A 16,483-nucleotide genomic window follows, 5' to 3' on the forward strand; every position below is an offset into this window, starting at 1 on the left:
TGGTATCGTTGAGGACCAGCTTATCCAAGGATGGCAAGGGGGCGTCGTTGTTGGTGGTGATTGTGGGTTGGAAAGGGAGCGTGCTGAGATCAAAGACGTCTCCTGACAGGAGGATTGGGAGTGTGCCAGCATACTTCTCCGTCAGGATCTCGAGGGCCTCGGTTCTGATTGGGACAGTGGATGGCGTTGATCTTGTTCTTGGGTGGATAGTAACCCAGTCAACTAAGCGGTTCTGAGGATGTCCTATCACGGTGTCGAGAAAGTCCATAGTTTGCCTATACCTATATGAGTCACAATATTGTATCAACAAAGGGGAACTTGCCTCAGATCTTTATGTATCCTAATCTTGACACTCACGCTCCGACCCTTGGGTTTTTCCATATCTGCCTCGAGGCCAACACCCCATCCGTCACTAGCCAGACGCTGTCGAGTCTCGACGACCATGTCGCGGACCAACTCACGATGGTTCATCAGAGCGGCGCCTAACTTCTCGGCACAGGCCCAGGACTGCGGACATCCGCAGTTAAGGTCGACGCCCTGGACATCGGGCGCAACGAGGGCAGATGCTCGAGCTAGCTCGAGGGGGACGTTGGCTCCGAACTGCACGATGGTTGCAGGCTGGTTTGGTTTGCTGGAGATGGTCAAGTCTAGTTTCACTTGTTAGCTTCTGCGCATCTCCATATGTGGTGGATTGAAAGTTACCGCTATCCCGAGCAAAGCTATTTCGGTTAAACTCCTTGGCCAGAACCATGGGGGTCCAGCAGAGGTCGACGCCATACTTGTGAACCGTCTGTCTAAAGGCGAGCTATTTCTGGTGAGTATATGAGGGAAGAGACGTGATTGTTTGTAGTCTACCTTGCCGTACCGTACCATGGGCGCAAGAGCATATAGAAAACGATCCTGTTTCCGAGTGACATCGAATATCTTGAGGGGGCTGTCGAGGTATTAGCAAAGCATACCCTGGATGTAGTGATTTTGTGTGAGCTCACTGGGAAGAGACCCCCATATCATCGCCTATGGACATTTTGCAAGAATGTACTTTAGTATAATGTTGCTATTTGTAGTGAGAAGCGTTTGTTTAGATGAGGTTTATTGAGTCCCGCTTTGTGGTGTGGCGAGTTGAGACGGACAGTGAATTATACACACCAAGTAGAGGTTTTTTGTGAGCAATGGGCCCACGTGATTGGACCCAACCATCGACCATAAGCTACGAGCTCACGAAGAGATAGTTCAATTCACAACTTCAACAACAAAAACATAGACCTTCATGAAATAAGGGTTGTTATTTTACATATATATCTCAACATGTTCACGAAGCTGTGCCCACAGCCTCACGCGCATCCACAAACTCCTCAGACTCCCTCCCAAACAAGCTATCAGCATCCCCTTCAACCTCCTGAACCTCCCACTCACCCAGCAACCTCTCCCTTTCCAAAATCACAACCTCGAGCCACTTCTTCTCAGCTGCCATCCGTCTCATCATCTCCGCTTCCTTCTCTTTACAGGAATCGCTCAGTCTGTGCTTGGCGCTGTACATGAGCTCCTCGCGGAACGTCCTATTATCCTCGAGTGAGGCCTCGTACTTCTTCAGCTCCCCAGCTTTCCACTTCTGCCACGAGTGGTGCTTCTGGTCCATGCGCTTCTTCAGAGCTAGCATGGAAGCTTCGATCTCCTGTTCTCCGTCCTTCTTGTCCTTCCAGTACTCTTGAAGTCGCTCGTGGTAGGCCTCTTCAATCTTGCTCTCCTCGGCTGCTCGGATCTGAAAGTCCTTGTTGAGCGTGTACTCCTTCTCAGCTATCTTTGTTCTCATGAGGGACTCCAAATCAGAACGCTCGGCTTCGTGCTTCTTTGAGAGCTCGTCCTTTGCAGCTCTTGTCTCGATGATCAATTCCTCGGCCTCCTTTTCTTGATCGACATCAACCAATACTTGCTGCAAATCGTGCAAGTCATCAAGCAAAATACGCAGCTCTTGATACTTAAGTTCAATATTCCTGCGGCGGATACTCTCTTGTCGGACTCTTTCCTCAAGTTCGCGTTGTCGACGCTCTTCTTCCAGCCTCTCCTGCTCCTGACGCAGTAGTTCGGCCTTGAGGGCTTCCTCTCGTTCAAACTCCTCAATCTGAAGTAGAATTTGGCGCAACTCTTCGGCTTCAGCCAATTCTTTGGCTCTTCTCTCAGCACGCCGAGCCGCTGCACCATCCTTGTGTGCAGTGAGTTGCTCCATCGTGCAGCTGCATGTCCGCCATCGCCGGCAGCAGACATAGCAGAATTGAGTACCGCATCGGCAAGTCATGTGTTGGCAAGCCTCCCTGTGCTCTACCAGGGCGTTGCAGTTGAAGCATCTTTTCCAGCCTTCCTCCTCGGCCAAGAGATTAGTAAGGTTCATGTCATTGTCCTGCGGGCAATCCTCTCCCCCGTGAGCGGGAGCACGGCATATCGTGCACGTCACATGAGAATTATCGCAGACTCCTTGGCGTCTACCGGCATCGATACGCTTGGGACTGATCCAGAGGCTGCAGCTTGGGCTACTGCAGTAAACACGTTCGCTGACGGGGATTTCCCACTCCTTGGACCGGTCGTCAAACGTCTTCTTGAGGTCGGCCGGGATGAACCGCAGGATCGTCTTGAAAGGGATCTCGTTTAAGCAGCACTTTGGAGGCCATTGTTGCTCATTTTGGCACGCAGCAGTAATGAGCCGGACAAAACAATCATGGCAGTAGCTGTGACATGTAACCCTGATGACGTCCTTGGGGTAGAAGTCGTCGAGGCAGGACACGCACTCGCTGGAGGATGTTAGTTATGACGACACTACAACCAGACTCCCAACTTACACCTCTTCCTCAGGGTTCGGCTTTGTCAAGAGACCGAATCGACTAGAGAATGGCCCTGGCGACTCAACCTGCTCTCGTAATGTCCCGAGAGCTGCCCCAGTGGCACTGCTTTCACCCTTCTCATGCCTCCGTTGGAATAATCGACGGAGCGCAAACAGACGCTTCTTGTTGGCCTTTGCTTTCGTGATGGCTTCGGGTGTGGTTGTGGTCACAGGTGAGCCGTTTTGACATATGCTAGAGACCAGTGGAGGAGTGTCCGATTGAGCAGAAGTGTCGGCTGGAATAATGATGGGCAGATATGGCTCCCTGCCCTTGCCTTTGTCTTCCTCGGCCAGCCTCCGCTGCTCCTCAGCTTCTTGCTTTTGGCGATCTTCTTCGAGGTTACTAGCCTTGACATTCTCGAGTGACGTCCAAAGAATATCAAGCAGAATTTGAGATGTGATATTGGGGGTCTTTCTGAGTGCAGCTGGAGGGTCGTATTTATGCCAAACGATATCAGCGACGTCGATCTCTGAGAGGTTCTTTGCCGACCAGGAAACAGGCGGTTCGCAATCCTTCCAAGTAGTTTGAATCTCGTCAAGTGTTTCAAAAGGGTTGTCGTAGAAGTCAATATAGTCTTCAGGCCCAAAGGACCCTGGCATGAGCTGTTGATCACGTCTCAGGCCGATCATGGTTGTCAGCGCCTGTTTGGCCAACAACACAAGGAGGCAAACACCGAGGTGCCCCCGCAGGCATACAAAGAGGATGCCTTGGCGATAGAGAAGAAAGGCGAGGGTTTGCGGGTGCTGATAACAAGGAGGAACAGCACCACTTGTACGAGGCGACCAAATGTGTCAACAACAACTGCTCATGCGACAGGAAGCTATATAAAGAAGCAAAGGTCGAAGAGTGCCTTAGCCCTGCAGGCCTTCGGTCAAGCTGGCAGGACTGTTGGCGTCCAAATCGAGTCTGGTCGAGCTCAGGTTGGTTGGCTTCAGTGTAAGAGCACCAAAGCCTCAGGCGGATCTGCGTCTCCAAAGGCCTGACAGTGGAGGAGACGCTGCAGACAGCAGTTGACTAGCACACCAGGCAGCATGTTAAGCCTAGAATCAGCCCCGGAGGCGATGTCCTAGACATGACGGCGAGGTGCTGGAATGCCTTGGGATGGAGCTTGGTCCTGTGTGATGCCAAGGCCTGGGTAGGACTGGGCCAATGGCATCTCGCATGTGGTAGCACGCCCACATTTGCCTGGTCATTCATGGACAGCTCCCGCACAAGCGGGCAAAGCGGCACGAGCTGGGGCGGAGTCTCAGCTCTGTATCTAGCGCGAGCAGGGGGAGCGCGTGGTCTGAAGCGATCGTCGGGTGTGTGAGGCAGTGCTGATGATGGAAATGGAAGAAGATGAGATGACAGAGGGTGTCCTGTGGAGCGAGGTTTAGCGGTTAACAATGGAGGCACCTGGGGCTCACCACACTGACTCTACAGGGCTCATGGCACCCATAACGAGGTATCTATGTATTCCGTCAAACGTTGCACCAATTCCGCTCTCCTAACCCGTTCCTAGGCTTGGGGCCCAAATTTGAAAGTTGATGATATTATTAGATCCTTATTGTTTCTACCGTAGAATATCTTTTCTCGTCGTTGTAGAGCAAAGCTATTGGACATGCTGCAACTTGACGCTCGGCCGAAAGTCCCCGGTCCCACAATGACGGGACGGGAATGATTTCAACGTCGGGCCGGGGAACTTTTCTACTTTGACTCAATTACATCAGCATTCTTCATTGACAACTGCAAGACCGGCAGCTTCAATTGTGCACCAATTCTTAGTTGATATAATCATTCCAAATGGCTCGTCTCTCAGGATTGCAAAAGGAGGTCCTGGCTCTCTACCGTAACTGCCTCCGGGAGAGCCGCAAGAAGCCGCAGGCCACTCGACCACACTTCGAGAACTTTGCCAGGTTTGTCTACTCCATGCCTCTATTAAGTCATATTCAATGGGTGTCTAAAAATATTGCTAGAAATGAATTTGAACGGAATCTGAAAATCGAGAAGCGCGACTTTGCCGCTATCGAGTTTCTCTTGCGAAAGGGAAGACGTCAGCTCGAGGTCTACGCTTCTCCTGGCATCAAGGATGTTAGGTAAACTGTCTAACCGACCTACCTACCTTTAAGGAAGCAGCGCCTTCCTGTCCACTTAGGAAACTGTGGCTAGACTCAGCAAGGAAGCTCCTGCCATGGAATCTTCTATCTACCTTCCCGAGCAGGTCTACGGGAACACGTTCAACCATTGCTTCACACCCCTCCCCCTCCTCTCACCAACTTCTTCAACTACACGCTTGTATCATGAAACAGAAATTCGACTCTATTTCGACTCTTTTCCATTTTGAATACCCTCCCTTGGAACACATTATCCCGCTCGCTCCAAGATGGTCACGTCAGCATCTAACCACAACTCGTACACCTCTTTATCGCCCTCCAGTACACATGCTGTTCGCGCTTTCAGACTTGGCTCCCTAGACACGGCAAGTTCTCAAGCTCATGTGTTAGGACTACCACGGCGTCCTCTACACACACAGCTACGAGGCCCTCAAAATCGGCATCGAGCTAGCTCTGCGCCTACTCATCAGATCCCCCCTTTGGTTTATCAGTATGGCAACACTGAAAGCGTGGGGACCATGCAAAAAGCTGTATCCAAATACGATTCTAGCAAACCCACGAAGAACATGAACTCGAATATCGATCCGATAGCCAAATCTGGCATTGAACGTCAACATCAGTCTCCCTCTTCCCACACCTCCTCCTCGGTCCAATGCTCTCCTTCAACTTTCAAACCCTCTTCAAAACCTGACCCACCGCTCAAAGAGATATCCAACATTACAAATCCCATGCAGCGGGCAACTCCTGCACCAGCAACACCTAAACCGAACACGTCCGATCCTAGCTTCAGTGACCAACCGCACAGCCAGTTCCACGCCAAGTTACCCCTGAAAAAAGATACCGCCCAACTTCCCACTGGAGATGCAACATGCGAAGCTTCAACTCCAAGGCCATTCGAAATAAACTACCAGCTGGTGGAAGCCATCTCGAGGAACATTGCACAGCAATTACAGATGTTATCAATCAAGAACGAAGACCAACTTGAGCAGCATGACTCGAAAACAGCCGGGTCGCCAGTCTCAGACGGTTGTGATAATGAGTCCAGAACTCCAAGTCAAAGGGAGGCTCTTGACCGTTTCACTCAGGAACTTCATCGTTACGCCGAGCAGTCTGGGGCCAAGAACAAGTTGCCGGTCTTTACACCGACACCTCCTCACTCTGGTGCAACGGTTCATACAGTATCCGCCCTGCTTCCCTTTCGTTCCGAGTTCACAGCTGCTAGTCTCGCTGTCACGTCCAAAGACCAGGCGGGGCCGTTTTCTTCTCCAACCAAAAGGGGCAGAACTCAAGCTGCCAAAACTCCACCGTCGCGATTTCACTCCCAGCGGCTGCATCCTGGTCAACTGGATAGGAACGAAGGGTGCCAGAGTTCAAGCACAGAAATCTCGTTTACTGCCGCTCCAAATATGGATGACTGGAGATATGCTTTGATAGATCAGGTTCCGCCGCAAGGACAAATAAGTTCCCCTGATGAGCAGGTTCCTGAGTCTCCTTGTGTCCCTTGCCTTCCGAACGATAGCAGCCAGTGGAGAGATTAGAATTGCTTTCAGCTTGCACAAAAACCGAAGTCACGGCCTGAGGACCATGCTCAAAGCAACAAGACACAGCCACTCTTGACTGGGCCCAAGTCCAAGATGCCCAAGGTTCAAGCAAAGGCTCTTCCAGAATGGCGCAGCATAGCACCTCGAGATGACAAGGTGCTCAAGTATCGAAAAAATGCTAGGGTGCAGGCAACGATGCCAACCAGCGCGGCTGGTCAAACAGTGAGGGAGAAGCTACATCCGAGGCCGGCCTTTTTCTCAGGACCAAAGAACAAGGCCCAGCCAGTCGAGCCTTTCCCACAACAACTAGCCAAAGACCAGGGCACCAGTGCTGGACCGATTCAACCTTTAATGGGTCAACTTCCTGAAGAGCCAAGTCAGCCTAAGCTCGTTCACCCTTCTCCTAGGCGCTATCAAAGCTTTCCTCCTGCGCTTCTCGCACCGCCGCCATCCCAGATGACAGGAGTATACAAACCCCTGCCTGATCTGCCATCACCAGATGAATCTCTGGCGCCTTTCTGGGATGCCTGCAGGCTGCGTGTTGGGGCTGCTTTCGCAGAGGCAACAAAAGGGCAAGCCAATGCGGAATGTGCCAGCCCATCACTAACCCAGGAAAAGCACGGCGATTCTCCAGTCATCACAAGCCATGTCACTCTGTGCTCTCGGGAGTTTGCTAGTCAAAGGGTTGCTCGACCAAACGTGCCTCAGAGGACATCCTCTATGCGAAGCCTCCGTATGGCGAATCAGGGGTACGATCAAGGCGAAATTATTGATCGTGATGTTCTGAGAGGCCTTCATATTGCGGCTTCGGCGGCGTGCAATGAGCAGATTGATGCCTTTATTCGCGAACAAACTGGCTTACACATTCGGCGTTTTCTAGCTGACTTGATGCCTCTCGAGAACCTAGGCGATGAGCCGCTATGGGAAGTCAAAGCAAAGCGGACGAGAAGGCGAAAGGCAGAGTTGAGGTTGGCTAAGCGGCGAGTACGGATGTCTCGACAATTGAGAGAGAGGGACATGTGTGGGCTCGATGGAGCTGAGGCTGTTACGTGTGCTAGGACTTGACCATGTATAATTAGTTGACGACTCTTGTATATTACTTTATGCCAATGCTTTGATAGATCATGATGATAGACCATGATGCATCTTCACATCAATAAGCAATGCTTCCTTTGAGCCTAGTTAATCCATGAGCTGCTCTACAGGGGTTGGTTGTTTGGGTTTACGCCTTCCCCGCACCAGGTCAGCCTTCATGATAACTCAGCCACGATGACACCTCTGCCTTATCTTGATACTGATGATATTTCTGCCTGGAAACTGATTTCTTTGCTCGATATCCTTCATCACAGTGACTGAAAATGAATGCGCCATGGCTATCCTCTGATGAAATCCAGGCTCTTCGTGCCAATTTCAGTCAGGCCGAGGACCAGGATGGCCATTTCCGCCGCTGCTGGTCCAAGCAGACATGCCACAATTGCCTCGCAGCCTCACAGTGCAGCTGGTGTCCCTTTGTAGGTCCTCCATTCTCATCCGGTCTGTCTCGAGGCGACCTATCAGGAACTCCTCACTCATCAAGTTGTTAGACATGGTCTTGTGTTCCAAATTCTCACAAAATCCCCCTCCTGGCCCCAGCGTATGATGAGAATGTGTGTCCACACTGGGCCGAGCGATGGGAGCTACGGACACGACCTTTGGGATGCCAAGTCTCGTCGATAACGAGCATCACCTCTATCGTCTCCATCACATCTACTCTCGTCTTTGTCCTGTTGGTCTTTCTCATCGTGAAGGGGGTCCTCTGGTACCGCCACTATCACAAGACGCATCCTAGATGGTGGCGGCAGCTGCACAGGTATCGCTGGTACAGGATCATGACACTGAGAGACGGCGAGTACGAGCCCTTGCTGCCAGGGAGTTGGCCAGGGAACTCAGGCGAGGAGAGTCATTAGAAGATGGCTTCTGCGAGACGAGTTTCCGTGCAGCTACAAAAGTCTTTGGCAGATCATCACGTCACAGATACGGGTGCACGGGGCGAGCTTCCATGCAATTTGACGCGCATGATATCCTTCAACCGGAGCTGACGGGAGGGATGATGGCCACTTCGTCTGCTTCCTGGATCACGGTGTCGTCGACGCCCTCCTCGCTGGACAGTTCTACATAATCTAGGTTGACCGTGACGAGGCACGAGTCGAGGATCTTGGCCTTGATGCCGGGATACCTCAACTCCAGCTCTGCAAAGAGCTGCTTCAGTGACATGGCTGCGGGCACCGCGTCATAGTCCTTTCCTGTGAAGGAGCTGGCAGTCGCAAAGTAGAGGACGTTGAAGTGGCCAGGCGGAGGCTTGGGTGCCGATGCCATTGTGGAAGTTGGCGTGCCTATGTACTCTTTGGATATGTTAGCCGACTGTCAGAAGCATGAAGTTCGACAATGGTTTGGGTGGAAGGAGTTTGGGTCAGAGATCTTGGTGATAAAAGGTACATCAATGTGTATTCAGGTAATACATGCTATTAAAGCATCATTCCAAAGAGGTGTGCATGTGAAAGAAGACAAGCTGACTTACCAGTTGAGTTGTGGGAGTTGTAGAAAGAAGTTTGCGTTCCCTGAGAATGATGAAGAGAAAGAAAATGTTTTGGCCGCCCCGCCCAATTTGAGGTTGGAGATGTTCACGTGACCAGATCTCACAGTGAAGCGAAATTGAAGAATGACGATGTCGGCCCCATAACGAGCAGACGCAGTTCCTATGGTAATGTCAACAGTCATAAGAAACAATTGCGATAAACGTAGTCGTAACACGTGTCGATTTGAAAAGACCAAGTGCTGCCTGATTTGTCTCGAGGACGGGGGGCGGGGACGTTGAAAGAGCCCAAAAATAATTCACTTTTCGTAGTAGTCGGATTCCATGCTGCAGAAGAATTGCTCTGGATTTCGCGATGCCAGATCCGTGACTCCTTCTAACAAATGAAACTGGAGTGCGGGTGACGCAGCCCCAGGCAATGTCCCAGTACAAGGCGCGCCCGCCTCATAGCATGCAAAGACCCATGATCCATCCGTCGTGTCCGTCCAAGAAACCACCCTTGTTGCTCCCCAGAACGCACATTTATCGCAACCGCCGGGCCTCACGCTCGGACTCGAGCAGGCAGAGGATGTCGTCCTCACGGACTGGTTTTGTATGTCAGCACCACACTGTTCACTGGTTTTCCTCCAAGTCGCCCTCATCCGGGGAAGAAGGGTGCTTTGTTGTATATCGTACCTGGGCCCTTGACGTTTCGGATGATCGATCGGGACTGGTCGTCCATGAACTCGACGCGGACCTGAGTCACACCACCACGAGAACCTAGCCAGCAAGTCAGATTGGGAGTTCCGTCGATGTAAGATATTTCGAAGTTGTGTCTTTTTGGCATCAAATTCGAGATCGTGGGGACGCACCGGTTCGGCCGAGGACTCGGGTAACCTTGACGAGCTTGACGGGCTGCTTGGAGGCGTCCATTTTTTCGACCTGGGGGGAGAAATGTGAGCTGAAGGGATTCGCGTGGGATCGAAAGGGGGGGTATGTCGCCGTACTGTGAGGAATTTGGTGGATAGGCTGTGGTCGCGGACGTGAGCTGGAGATTGGGGCTTGATTGGGGGTGAACTTTTTTGGTGAGTTTGTCAGGGTTTTCGTGTGCTCAAGCCCTTACCCCACCAGAGCAGCCGAAGCGGCCAGCGGTTGGCTCTGGGACGGGGACTAACTATTATCCGAGAGCTCCGAGCTTTGAGCTCAATTGCACCAGCCACTGTGGCGTTGACCGCCTTCTGGAGCATCCAAGCATCTTACACAGACTCTACGATAAACATCCATGTTAACACGCAGTATCACAGGCAGCTGTTAGGCGATTGTTAGACGAACTTCATTAATATGACTCTGCTCATCTATCACAAGATTGTTTAATAGGGTATCTGACCAATGCATCATTATTCATAAATCCTCCATCCTCTCCTCAAGGTCCTTCACCCACTCCTCCATGACTTTCTTGTTGGTCTCAATGGAAACGCTGCCCTCCTTCATGGCAGCCTCAATCTTGGCAAGTCCCTCATTCCACTGCTTCAACTCAGCAGCCATCTCTGTCTGCTGTTGTTCGATACGGCTCAGCGTATCACTTGCTGTCGCAGCATCCGCGTGAATTGCTCTCAGGGATCGCAATCGGTCCAGGAGGGGCGGCAGGATAGGGGTTAGATTCTCAATCGTGGGCAAGATGCCGTAGAGGGCATTGATCTTGGCCTCTTGCTCGGATTCTTCGGCCGGAGCCGTGGGGGCGCCCCGGCCAAGCTCTTCTCTTAGTGATTTGGCCTTCTCCCTCGAGTCGTTGAGCTTGTCTTGTTCCTGAACCAGGGTGCGCACTCGTCGACTTATAGTGTCGAGGTTGGCTGTAGAGGCCTCGGCAAGTGTAGAAATCTGCTTGTTCATAGAGTCCAGAGTGGGCAGAATGGCTCGGGGAAGTCCATTGACGTCAGCTTCTGGCATCAGCGAGGCGTTAATCCCCAAGCCCTTTTCCAACATCAACAATCGACGATCAAAGTCGGCTGCCTTGGCCAGAGCGTGGCTTTGCTCATATGTCGGTGCGTATGTCACAGTGTACGTGGCGTCGTCTACTGCTGGTAGGTCGGGCTTCTCTTCCTGGCTCGTAGGTGGAACTGCCTTGGAGGCTTGGGCAGTAACTCGACGTCCTGTAGGTTTGGATATCTCATCCAAGACTTGGCTCAGGGAGGCCAGTCTATCGTCGCCCTTGGCAGCATCGTCATCTGCTTGCGCTGAAGCTCCCGCTTTTCGCTTCGCGTATTCGTCCTTTGCCTCCTCCACTTCACGTTTGAGGCGAGCAATGCGCCGTTCCAAGCTCTCGTCATCATCATCATCGGAAAGGTCGCCCAGCTCTTCGGTGCCGTCCTGGAGAATGCGCTGCCTTCGACTGGAAGCCTTGTATGACTTTCGTTTCCCATCAACTCGGTCCGAAAAGTCCACGCCGTTGGCGTCAACGTTTGCAGGTAGAAAGCGGGAGCGGGCTTCGTTTATTCGTAAACGGGATCGCGAGATGCCAGGGGTATCGTCTTCCACATCATAGAATTCATCGTCAGAGTGGGTTCGAGCGGCGGTGGTCTAAAGCTTGTAAGGGCAAGAGCAGACAGGGGAGAAGATGGGCGAGCTCACGGGAACCGTAGAATTGTCGTCTGTGAGCTCAGGGGTTTCGTAGATATCTGGAGCGGAATCCTAGCCAGCAGTTAGAAAGCGAAGCAGCTGGTGGTAGGTCTAGGAGCTCACCAAATCTGGAAGGGCCGCATACTTCCGGTTCAAGGCCATTGTCAGAGAATGAAGCGCGTAAGTGACGTTCTCAGCTTCAAAGCTGTCGGCAAGACAGGTGTGCAGACCAGTTTCTTCAAGATGCGACCCAGGTCCAAAGGGTCATGTCAAAGGCCAGGTGCTGGAGGTCGCGCAGTCAACGAACGGGCAATGAAACGGCCCGGAAATTCCCCCTTTCAGGTTGGAGCACCTGCATCATTGAGAGCTGCCCGGCCGGGGTCCGGGCTTGTAGAAGCGGGCTCCCCGCTCCCTAAACCACCAGCGGCTTTAGCGCACCTACAGCGCTAATGCCAGCTGCTCAGCGGGTGCTTACAGTGCCCAAGCTTCTCATCGTTTGACACCTGGCAGGAACCTGCCGGGTACGGAGCGGGGGTTTGAATTGCCTGGGCCGCGCGTGTACGCGTTTGGCCGGCAAACCAACTTGAACCTCTCTTGTCAATGAACCATGCACCTCAACGCCATGAGTGAATGAGCCCCCTGCAATTCAAGTCTTCGCCCATCAGTTCGCTTTGCTTCCTGCTTGCCTTGCTCTTTCCCATATCATCTTTGCTCTCCTGCAAGGACTTTAGACTGCGCATTTCTTCTCGTGCATTTCGCAGAATCAACTCCCACGTCGACAGCTTCATTCCTCGAGGCAGGAGTGTCACATCCGCCGCAGCAACGCCAAAGTAGCTTTCATTGCTTTCTCCCACCACAAGCATCGCCCTTCTCAAGAAGGCGGCTCAGGAGAGACCGGCGTCAGGATGGTTGGCTTGAGCAAATACCAACAACCTGAGCCACTTCTCCGTCAAGTCGCAGGCAGAATCCGGTCCAAACCTGAACCTGTCATCGAAGATGTTTCCGCTCCGCCTTTAGCTTCCGACAACGAAGATGACATTCCCGAGGCTGCTTCACTAAAGCTGGTGTCGAAAAGCACCAGTCGCCAGTCTCCTGCTGAAGATTCTGAGTCAGATGAGCCAGCACGGGGTGATTTGAAGCGTACACAATTTCCCAAAAGAACCAGTACATCACGGAAAGAGAGTAGGCAGGCCTCTAGTCGGCAAGACCTAAAACACCCAGTGGGCGAAGATACCGATGAAGCATCATCCTCCAGCACCAAGCGAAGAAAGCTAGCCACCAGTAAAGAGTCGGCCCCAGCGAAGACAAGCCCCTCGAGCTCAGCCAGCTTTCTCCAGGACGAATGCGGTTTTACCAAGACCAGAAAGTCCAGGGCGACGTATAGTTCGAAGAGCAGGGGCTCGCAAGCATCCCAGGGATCTCAAGTGTCAAAGAGATCACAGGACACTCAAGCAAAGAAAGGTTTGGGCGCTCGATGACCACATTTCACAATGCCACTGACTCGAAATCAGGCTCGACAAAGGCTTCTAAAAACACGATTCGCGATGTAGACGACTCTGGACTATGGAGCAGCCCGGAGAAGTCGAGCAAGACCAAGTTCAAGGCGCTACCAGATGACACCCTCGGTACCCCAAAGAAATCGAGCAAGGCCAAGCTAAAGATTGCACCGGGGGACTCATTCGATTCTCCTGAGCAAGAAAACAAGATGAAACCTATTCCCAGAGACGAGCCTTCTCCCTCGCCAACAAAGGGCGGGGTGCTCAGGCTCTCGCAGAACGACGATCTCAGCCAGAGATCTTCCTCCTCACAACAAAGGAAATCTATCTGGAGTAGGAAACCAATTGAGAATAAAGCGCGAAAGAAGGCCAAAGAAGCATCACCCAAGATCGAGCGTGCAACGTTCGTCGTACCAATCGATATTGATGACACCATTGGATATGGAAGCACAAGAACTCTCCTGGATACGGATTCCAGTGACACGGAATCTGCCAAGGATGAGCCAGTGCAGGAGGAAGAGGCTCTTGAAAGCGGTCTAACGAAGTGTCCATGGTGTCAAGATTTGGTGTCAGCAATAGCCCTGAAGGAATACTCCAAGGGAAAGAAGCTGCTGAATGTGCAGATGCAGAAGAGATTCTGTGAGAGACACAAGAAGGAGACGGCCATGGATACATGGCGCGAGCGAGGCTACCCCCATGTTGACTGGGAAATGCTGGAACGCCGCTTTGGCGACCACCGAGCTTACCTATCGAGGGTCATTGACGGCAAAAAGTCACACTTCCGTAACATTCTGGCAGAAAAGATTGAAACCGGCCAAGGAAGATCACTCAAGAAGGAAGGCAACCTGAATCCCGGGTACTACGGTCCGCGGGGTGGTAAGCTCATGCAGGATTACCTTGTGGAGGAGTTTAGCGAGCTGTTGATGGAAAAGGCCGTGAGTGACCATGTCATTGCCGGACGTGGATCGGCGGCTTTCATTCAGTCTGTATTGGTTGCCGAGCTTGCTGTTCAACTGATCATGGAGGACATGGACGTGTCTGCCGTAGAGGCGAGGGAGATCATGGAGGAGAGCAAAGCTGTGGGTGAGATGATACATGAAGAGGTATGACGCGATTTCGGATGTAAGGGAACAACTGTCACCGAGGTGTAGCATGGCGCGCAAGGTTTGGACTCTGGTTTGCACTTGGGCACCAGCGATGATTGCTTTAGAGGTTCTAATGTCACTAGATATAGCCGTGGTGGTCGATTCCATGAATACCAAGCTCATTTTCTGAACTATCTAGTGGTTGTTTGAGATCAAGACTACTCTTGATGCTTCCTCTAGGTTCTAATTACAGCAGAACTGCAAAGGCCTCGCAAGGAGCAAGCTGGATCTCTCCGCCATTCAGACCCTCCAAGGTCCTACCGGTAGGACTGATCAACACCTCCCTGGCCTTGGCGGGCAAAGTCCACGAGACCGTCTCGGCCGCAAAGTTACACACGACGAGCGCAGCATCGCCGTTGTCGGCCTTGCGGGAGTACGCAAACACCTTTTCGTGCGCCTCGTCGACCAGCTGGAAGTCTCCGTAGACGAAGATGTCGACGTGCTCCTTGCGCTTCTCGAGCACTCGGCGCCAGCAGTGGTACACCGAGTCCGGGTCCGACGTCTGCGAGGCGGCATTGATCTCACGGTAGTTGTCGTTGACGCGCATCCAGGGCGTAACGTCGGCTGCTGTGAAGCCCGCGTTGGGCGTTGCGTCCCATTGCATAGGGGTTCGGGCGTTGTCGCGAGACTTGAGCTGGTACTCGACCTTGTAGGAGTCAATAGTTGCCGCATTAGCGTCGCCCTTGTGGGTGCTGACTGAGCGTTAGCTAGCAATTGCCTCTTGTCTATGTTCCTCCACTTACTTCCAATGGCTGAGGCAGTCAATGTCCTTGTACTCCTCCAGGGGCCAGTCCTTGGGCACATTGGTCATGCCAATCTCCTGGCCCTGGTAGAGGAATGGCGTGCCGGACTGGAAGCCGAGGAAGACTGCAATCAGCTTGGCGCTTGCGACACGATTCTGAGGGTCATCGTGGACGAAGCGGCTGACGGATCGAGGCTGGTCGTGGTTCTCCAGATACAGGGCGTTCCAGCCCTGGTTGTCGTACATGAACTTCTGCCACTTGTGGGTGGTGGCCTTGAGTTCTGACAGTTTCCAGGTTCTGGGTGTGAACTTGCCCCCTGGACCGTGGTCGAGATCCATCCTATATCATGTTTAGCTCCTCTAGTTGATAGTACAGAATAGTGGTGTTGACTTACAGCTCAAAGTGGAAAATCATACTCAGCTCCCCACGGTCAGCACGCACAGCCTTGATCAACTCGCGCTCGTCATGAACGCATGGCATCTCGCCGACGCTAAAGGCATCGTATTCTTGCAGAATCTCGCCAATCTCCTTGAGGTACTCGTGACATCTCGGGCCGCAGGCGTAGAACTCGTGACCGCGGAGGACGGTCTGGTCCGAGTCGGGGAAGGCCTGGTCCTTGCTAACAAAGTTGATGACGTCCATGCGGAAGCCGTCGGCTCCGCGGTCGAGCCAGAAGCGCATGACCTCGTGAACCTTTTTTCGGACTGCTGGGTTCTCCCAGTTGAGGTCTGGCTGCTCCTTGCAGAAGAGGTGCAGGTAGTACTCGTCTGTTGTCTCGTCATACTCCCATGTGTCTCCTTTGAGCAAATGTGAGCTTGGGGTGCGGATTCGAAGCATATTGTGGCCTCACCTTGGAAATGGCCCTGCCAGTTGTTCGGGGGTAGTCTATTCCCATCTGCATCATACTTTGCAGGTCGCCAGACATACCAATCACGGTACGGGTTGTCCTTGGACTTGCGAGACTCCTTGAACCATTCGTGCTGGTCGCTGGTATGGTTCACGACTAGGTCGAGGACTAGCTTCATTCCTCGCTCGTGTAGCTTATCTTTGAGGACATCGACATCCGAGATGTCTCCGTATGGGGGATCGATAGACTCGTAGTCGCTAACATCATATCCCTTATTTTTGTTGTTAGCATCATTGGTATCCAGGGGTCAAGACAGCAACGCACCATGTCGACCTGGGGGCTTTTGAAGATTGGTGAAAGCCATACTATGTCGACGCCCAGGTTCTTGAGGTAATCGACACGGGAAATGATGCCTTTGAGATCACCCACTCCGGTGCCCGTCGAGTCTTGGAAGGATGCAGGGTAGATCTGGTATACCGAGCTCTCTTTCCACCAAGCACGGGGGTTCTGGTTTGAGCTGCCCATGATGATTGCTGGGGTCTTGATTTATCAAGTTCTCAGTCTGATGGTTTGAGGAT

At 52.4% G+C, this 16,483-nt stretch overlaps 6 protein-coding genes across 6 annotated transcripts; 1 reads left to right on the top strand and 5 right to left on the bottom strand.

Moving 5' to 3' along the window:
- Nucleotides 1-275: 275 nt before the first annotated feature.
- NECHADRAFT_74526 (uncharacterized protein) lies at nucleotides 276-1,024 on the bottom strand (the record flags this gene model as incomplete). Its single annotated transcript, XM_003054073.1, has 5 exons — nucleotides 276-281; nucleotides 358-647; nucleotides 703-805; nucleotides 871-934; nucleotides 990-1,024. The coding sequence occupies 5 exons, from the start codon at nucleotides 1,022-1,024 to the stop codon at nucleotides 276-278; spliced, it is 498 nt and encodes a 165-aa protein (XP_003054119.1).
- Nucleotides 1,025-1,309: 285 nt separating this feature from the next.
- On the bottom strand, nucleotides 1,310-3,472 carry NECHADRAFT_31482 (uncharacterized protein; the record flags this gene model as incomplete). The annotated part of the gene is made up of 2 exons (XM_003054074.1): nucleotides 1,310-2,783; nucleotides 2,832-3,472. The coding sequence occupies 2 exons, from the start codon at nucleotides 3,470-3,472 to the stop codon at nucleotides 1,310-1,312; spliced, it is 2,115 nt and encodes a 704-aa protein (XP_003054120.1).
- Nucleotides 3,473-8,571: 5,099 nt separating this feature from the next.
- Nucleotides 8,572-10,117, bottom strand: NECHADRAFT_98688 (uncharacterized protein; the record flags this gene model as incomplete). Its single annotated transcript, XM_003054075.1, has 7 exons — nucleotides 10,066-10,117; nucleotides 9,931-10,000; nucleotides 9,755-9,838; nucleotides 9,625-9,663; nucleotides 9,187-9,242; nucleotides 9,065-9,104; nucleotides 8,572-8,879 (listed from the first exon to the last, which is right to left on the bottom strand). The coding sequence occupies exons 2-7, from the start codon at nucleotides 9,989-9,991 to the stop codon at nucleotides 8,572-8,574; spliced, it is 588 nt and encodes a 195-aa protein (XP_003054121.1). The 5' UTR covers nucleotides 9,992-10,000; nucleotides 10,066-10,117.
- Nucleotides 10,118-10,459: 342 nt separating this feature from the next.
- NECHADRAFT_74529 (uncharacterized protein) lies at nucleotides 10,460-11,836 on the bottom strand (the record flags this gene model as incomplete). The annotated part of the gene is made up of 3 exons (XM_003054076.1): nucleotides 10,460-11,635; nucleotides 11,687-11,746; nucleotides 11,798-11,836. 3 exons carry the CDS (start codon nucleotides 11,834-11,836, stop codon nucleotides 10,460-10,462), a joined length of 1,275 nt encoding a protein of 424 aa, XP_003054122.1.
- Nucleotides 11,837-13,148: 1,312 nt separating this feature from the next.
- Nucleotides 13,149-14,279, top strand: NECHADRAFT_74530 (uncharacterized protein; the record flags this gene model as incomplete). Its single annotated transcript, XM_003053369.1, has 1 exon — nucleotides 13,149-14,279. One exon carries the CDS (start codon nucleotides 13,149-13,151, stop codon nucleotides 14,277-14,279), a length of 1,131 nt encoding a protein of 376 aa, XP_003053415.1.
- A 223-nt stretch (nucleotides 14,280-14,502) lies between these two features.
- Nucleotides 14,503-16,430, bottom strand: NECHADRAFT_74531 (glycoside hydrolase family 13; the record flags this gene model as incomplete). Its single annotated transcript, XM_003054077.1, has 5 exons — nucleotides 14,503-15,007; nucleotides 15,059-15,397; nucleotides 15,453-15,855; nucleotides 15,909-16,176; nucleotides 16,230-16,430. 5 exons carry the CDS (start codon nucleotides 16,428-16,430, stop codon nucleotides 14,503-14,505), a joined length of 1,716 nt encoding a protein of 571 aa, XP_003054123.1.
- Nucleotides 16,431-16,483: the final 53 nt, after the last annotated feature.

The sequence above is a fragment of the Fusarium vanettenii genome (genome assembly GCF_000151355.1).
Source record: "Fusarium vanettenii 77-13-4 chromosome 1 genomic scaffold NECHAsca_1_chr1_3_0, whole genome shotgun sequence".
In the NCBI taxonomy this organism is placed as follows: Eukaryota; Fungi; Ascomycota; class Sordariomycetes; order Hypocreales; family Nectriaceae; genus Fusarium; species Fusarium vanettenii.